This window comes from Oculina patagonica, unplaced genomic scaffold (genome assembly GCF_052425735.1).
Source record: "Oculina patagonica isolate OP01 unplaced genomic scaffold, crgOcupat unplaced1230, whole genome shotgun sequence".
Classification (NCBI taxonomy): domain Eukaryota; kingdom Metazoa; phylum Cnidaria; class Anthozoa; order Scleractinia; family Oculinidae; genus Oculina; species Oculina patagonica.
Genome location: NW_027557228.1, coordinates 1 through 5,856, shown reverse-complemented (window position 1 = coordinate 5,856; position 5,856 = coordinate 1). Strand labels below are relative to the sequence as shown.

The following is a 5,856-nucleotide window of genomic DNA, read 5'->3' as shown; positions in this document are numbered from 1 at the left end:
ATAAGGCGTAAATTAGCTCGAGGTAAACATTTTTCCATCGTTCATGCTTCGATCTTGGCTGCTTAGTAACCTGGCAAATGTGTAGTTTCCAGTGACCACTGAGTTTGTAGCTTGGTTACCAAGTTCTCAAGCACGCTTCGTACTGCTTCGCACGTTGTTTATCGAGTGGTTTTCAACGATTCTCAGGCTTTTTTGGTGTTTCCTTGTCTTCTAAAGTCACTTTTCAACTTTCCAAGATGAGGAAGGTTTGTTTAATATGAGTATGCTTGATTTTCTTTGTCTGTTTCAACATAATGCTGACATGTATACGTAAGCAGTCGTTACCAAAACTTGTCAACTCGGATAATAAACTTTTCGTTGAAACTTGCTGTTTCTTGTTCTGGAGGTGTAAAATATTATACAGTTCAATGACAAACACTAAGAGTTTCCTTTTTTTCTTGTTTTAACTGCAAGTTCCTGTAAAATGACGACCATAAGATTTTGTTGGGCGAAAATACTCGGCTATAAGACGCACCCCAATTTTGGCAAGAACTTCCCAAGAAAAAAATGATTTTCCTTAAAAAAACCGTGCGCCTTATAACCGAGAAAATACGGTATTGTAGTTCCTTAACTAGTGTGCACCACCTAACCCTATTTTGTGCAGTGCCCTTTGCCTCATTCCACGAAAGGTGTTTCCCCTCCAATTCTGCCATTCTTGTGCGTCTCCAGGTTTGTTGGGGTCTCCCTCTCTTTCTCTTCCCCTGTGGGTTCCACTCTAGTGCCCGTTTGACTACATGTCCATCTGGTCTCCTAAGCATGTGGCTGATCCAACTCCAAGCTCTTTGTCTTATCTCTTTCCAAAAGATGTTAGGATCAAACATTAAATTAAATTTTATTTTGCTGAAATGAAGCTGCAACCAAATGCCCTGTGTACTTTTTTAATTTACAGTAAATTTGCAATCAACAAAAGGCAGACTTTTAAGACTTATAAACTTACTACTGTAGATAATTCACCAGAAACACATTTTAATTTTATTGCTAACAGTGTATGTACTTCTTCTTATCGATTACAGAGAAGGTGGTGCCATTCCTGAACCTGTCAACCAATCCAATGGTACTGTCATCAAGAAAAAGAACGAGGTTCCAAATCTTTACAAGACAGCCTCTGAACTCCTGTCTTCATCAGATTTCTATTCCACCTTCAATGTAGATAAACAGAAATTTGCTGAGATAACCCAAAATAAAAAACCCTCCAATATTTACGATTCCACAGACAATCTCAGTGCCTCCCATGAAAACTTGTTAGAGAGCTATCGCCAAGCTGAAAAACCAAACATGTCTAATTCATCCATCGTGGAGGAAACCAATGATAGGCTGTCAAGATCATCAACAGAGATAGCCAATGGGAGAACAAGTCCTGCAGAAACAGATGGGCTAAGGTAGGACTTCTATGTTGGCACAAGAATATAAAGCAGGCGGCACACTAGCCGATTTTTTGTTGGCCTTCAATAGATTATTTTATCACTTGTTGGCAAGTGTAGGGTGAATTCAGACAAGTCTATGACAAGATCAGGCCTCGTCAAGCAATATCTGGTTCTAGATCTCGGAAAGTCTTGGCGGGCCTTGTCGGCTAGTGTAAAGTGGACCAAGACAATTGGTCAGGGCTCGGCTGCGGCACAACCAATTAAGAAGTGTTGTTGCAGTCACATGAGCAAGTATCATTTTGATAACGGTTAGTCGTGACAAAAAATTGTCTAACTGTGTAGCAAGCTGATGGCCTGACAAATTTTGACCCGATTTACCCCGATAAAAAAATCTCCTGTTCTACAACGAAAAATTGGTTACTGTGCGGCGGGCTTAATGAGGTTTGGATGGGCATAACTGTGGGAGCTTAGTACATGTATGTGTATATCTGAGGAGAAGGGAGGCCTATAAACGGATTAAAATACTATTTGGATGTGAAAATGGGTAATTGCACCATTTACATAGTCAGTCCAAGGTTGGCCATTTGAGTTTTCGATCAACAGAATGTGGATAACGTCAACAATATTTCAAGATTTGTTTGTTTGTGATGATGACCATACTTAGGACACCTTATGACTTTTGACATGGAGTGATTAATTCAAAGTTGAGTCTGAACAGTACAAACAAGTTTTGGATTCATTGTTTACTTGATATTAACTGCTCCCTGAAAATAGTGGTCTTTTCTAATGTTAGAGTCTTAAACAATTGGTCCTCAAATGTGATTCATGAGGCCAAAACTATACTGGGGAGAGGGAATCGCTATGTACAAAAGAAATCAAAATCTATATTGACTGTAATTCTCTGAGTTGTTGCATACATTCAACTTGCAAAGAAATAAAAGTAACTACACATACCTAATTTGCGATAAGCAATAATTATTAACGGTTTCATTGTTAACAATTATAATTATTGATATTAACTAAACTTTTAATAAAAGAGTAATAATCTAAATTCATATATTTTTCGACATCTCAGGCATTGTTGTGATTCAAATCAAAGGTTTCATGTTTTTTAGTGTAATTTCTTATTTAATCCCAAACTAATTTTCATCAATAAACAAAGCATTAATTTTACTAATTTCAACTAAAAGCATAACAATAATTATTAACGGCTTCATTGTTAACAATTACAATTATTGATATTAACTAAACTTTTAATAAAAGAGTAATATCTAAATTCATATATTTTTCGACATCTCAGGCATTGTTGTGATTCAAATCAAAGGTTTGAATTTTTTGGTGTGATTTCTTACCTAATCCCAAACTAATTTTCATCAATAAACAAAGCATTAATTTTACTAATTTCAACTCAAAGCATAACAATAATTATTAACGGCTTCATTGTTAACAATTATAATTATTGATATTAACTAAACTTTTAATAAAAGAGTAATATCTACATTCATATATTTTTCGACATCTCAGGCATTGTTGTGATTCAAATCAAAGGTTTGAATTTTTTGGTGTGATTTCTTACCTAATCCCAAACTAATTTTCATCAATAAACAAAGCATTAATTTTACTAATTTCAACTAAAAGCATAACAACGCACTCTGTAACTTATTACAGTAACAAACACTATCTCTAAAATTTTGTGAAAATGACAGCTGATAAAGCCTTTTGTCGATTACTAAACAGTAAAATTAACGCCATTTCCTCCCAGACGAATCAACTCACTGAATAATGTAACAGCTAAAAGATTCCACAGTAGCACAGGCATTCTTGGAGCAGTGCAATTCAACAGGCCAGGAGAAATATATGGCAGGACCTGGAGTTTAAGGCGGTAATTCTAACATTGAAATTATGTGCTCTAAAATAAATTCTCTTAAACTTAATGTTAAGAAAGTTAAAGACCTTTGAATGGCTTTCAACTTCAGTTTATCTTATTGTAACTAAAATAATAATAATTTAATATTATAATAATATTATTTATTATGGTTTAGACTTACATGTACATAATTATATATAATGGAGTTTATATTCCATCAATTACTTTTTCGCATGCCATGTGACAGCCAAAACTGGGTAATATTGAATGACATTCCCAAGTGATATTCCCTAGGTTTCAAAATAATAAATTTTATTTATTAAATTGAATGGAACTGAACATTTTGACAAACCAGCATTAAACACCTTGGAAAAAAGGTTCCCCAAAATGAGCAGACTTGTGTAAAAATAAACACACAGTAGCCTCCCCTTAGCTTCAAAAATTTGCACTTATATTTGTCCTTGGATGTTATATGTTCCTCAGATCTATCACAGTTTTCTCCGAGCTTCAAACTCAGAAAACTGTTGGTTTCTCAGAATAGATAACATCTGCAGACAAACATCATGCATTGTTATGCCAAATGGAGGTTATTGCTTACATGTGTGAGGGACTATTTCAGTACTGTACTTGTGTCTGTTCTCTGACAAGGGTCATTTAGTGCTTGTGTCTGTTGAATTTGATAAGGGTCTTGCTTCTACTGTCTAATATGGGACTTTTGTCTGTTTGTTTGCTAAGGGACATTCATCTGTTCTGTGGAAGAGTGATTTTCATTTGACCTTACAAACTGTTTTCCTGAGTATTCACAATTCATTCATCACTAATAAGAAGGATTAAAACAAACTTTGTGCATTTTCCTGCTAAAAATATCCCTAATAAATTATGGAGAGAGCCTTGTTCGAATGACCTATCAGAATGATGCAAAGGGAATAACATCATAGAGAAAAGCTACTCTCAATTCCATACACTTTGCTTTGCAACCAAAAGCCATGTGGCACATGCTTCCCTCCTTGCTAAACCAATTAAATTGCTTTCTTTTAGTTTGTTGGTTGTTTGGTTTGTGTTCATGCTTAATCGTTTTAAAGCAAGAGACATACTCCTTATTTCTGATAATAACTCAGTTTGTTCTCTTGTCAGTGGTGTAAGCCTTCCTGAGGGTCACTGGCCAGTCATGCATCAGCGCATGCATACCAGCCCTGGTCGCATACAGAAGGTGATGGTCAAAAGCACCAACATTGCTGTGTCTCCTACAGGCAGAGAAGCCGAGAAGTGAGGAAATTCTTATTTTTTCATTCTTACTTTACTAATCTATGGTAGTGACTAATTTCTTAGTTTCCCAGGCTGTGGCGGCAATCTATGCCCGGGGGGGGGGGGGTACTCTGACTTGTAAATGACAGGGATGATCGAATGAAGGCAAAACTCAGGACCCAAAAAAAATCCCTTAGTCTTCCGACATTACCCCAAAAAATCCCTGGACCAAAAAAAAAAACCTAAAAAATCCCTTGTCAAATATTACCCAGGAGGGGCAAACAACGCTCGCGTTTGGTATTTATCATACCATAAATACGCCAAGGCCAAACCAAAGCACTAATTAGTTTGTTTCAAATACCCTAAAAGATCCCCTATCTGAATAAAGTCACCCAAAAAAATACTTGCCAAATCTTCTTACCCAAAAAAATCCCAGAATCGAAAATTTCAAACCCAAAAAAATCCTTCGATCATCCCCGTCATTTACAAGCCGGAGTACCCCCCCCCTCCTGGGAATCTATGATAACATATGTACAGTAGAATCCTGGTAACTCGAACTCTGATAACTTGAACACCCTGCTAACTCAAACAAACTTCCATTTCCCTTGATTTTGCCCCCACTTTTCAGTAATTTTTACTCAGTTAACTTGAACTCAGATAACTCGAAACCCCGCTAACTCGAACAAAATGTTTCCCTTAATCAAAATTTGGGTCAAATTTACCCTGATAACTCAAATTCCTTTCTCTTGCAACTCGCAACGGATGCCCATTGATTAGGGCAACAAACAGATCATGTATCATAAGAATGTATGAACGTGTTAGAGTTTCTGACGAGATGAGTTCAATTTGCACTGTACTGTTTACTGAGGTGCTGACAAATTTGTCAATTATTAACTTGGCAAATTAAATATTCAATCGACCTTGATAACTCGAAACCCCGCTAACTCAAACAGTTTTTCGTTTCCCTTCAGAGTTCGGGTTACCGGGGTTCTAGTGTAATAGTTGTACCCATGTGTTGCTCACTCTCATTTGCCCGTATTTCAGTGAAATCTCACTTGAAACTACCGTATTTATTCGGTTATAAGGCGCACTCAGTTATAAGACGCACCCCAAACTTGGCAACTCTGTCATGCTAAGTTTCCAAACTGAAAATTCTCCGAAAACACTCGGTTACATGTATAAGATGCACCATGAGTGGGAGAGTTGTAAAGATTCGGTGATTAAGGTCGCGGAAATTAACGCTCCACTTAATTAACGGCGCGAAAATTAATGTTAACAAAAATTAACGCGACTTAAATTAACGCTAATTTTTGAAATTCGCGTTAATTTCCTATAATAAGG

At 36.4% G+C, this 5,856-nt stretch overlaps 1 protein-coding gene across 1 annotated transcript; it reads left to right on the top strand.

Annotated features, from left to right (window-relative positions):
• The first annotated feature begins 236 nt into the window (after positions 1–236).
• LOC144639724 (uncharacterized) lies at positions 237–4,714 on the top strand. Its single transcript, XM_078499026.1, has 4 exons — positions 237–245; positions 985–1,418; positions 3,166–3,285; positions 4,405–4,714. The coding sequence occupies exons 1-4, from the start codon at positions 237–239 to the stop codon at positions 4,538–4,540; spliced, it is 699 nt and encodes a 232-aa protein (XP_078355152.1). The 3' UTR covers positions 4,541–4,714.
• Positions 4,715–5,856: the final 1,142 nt, after the last annotated feature.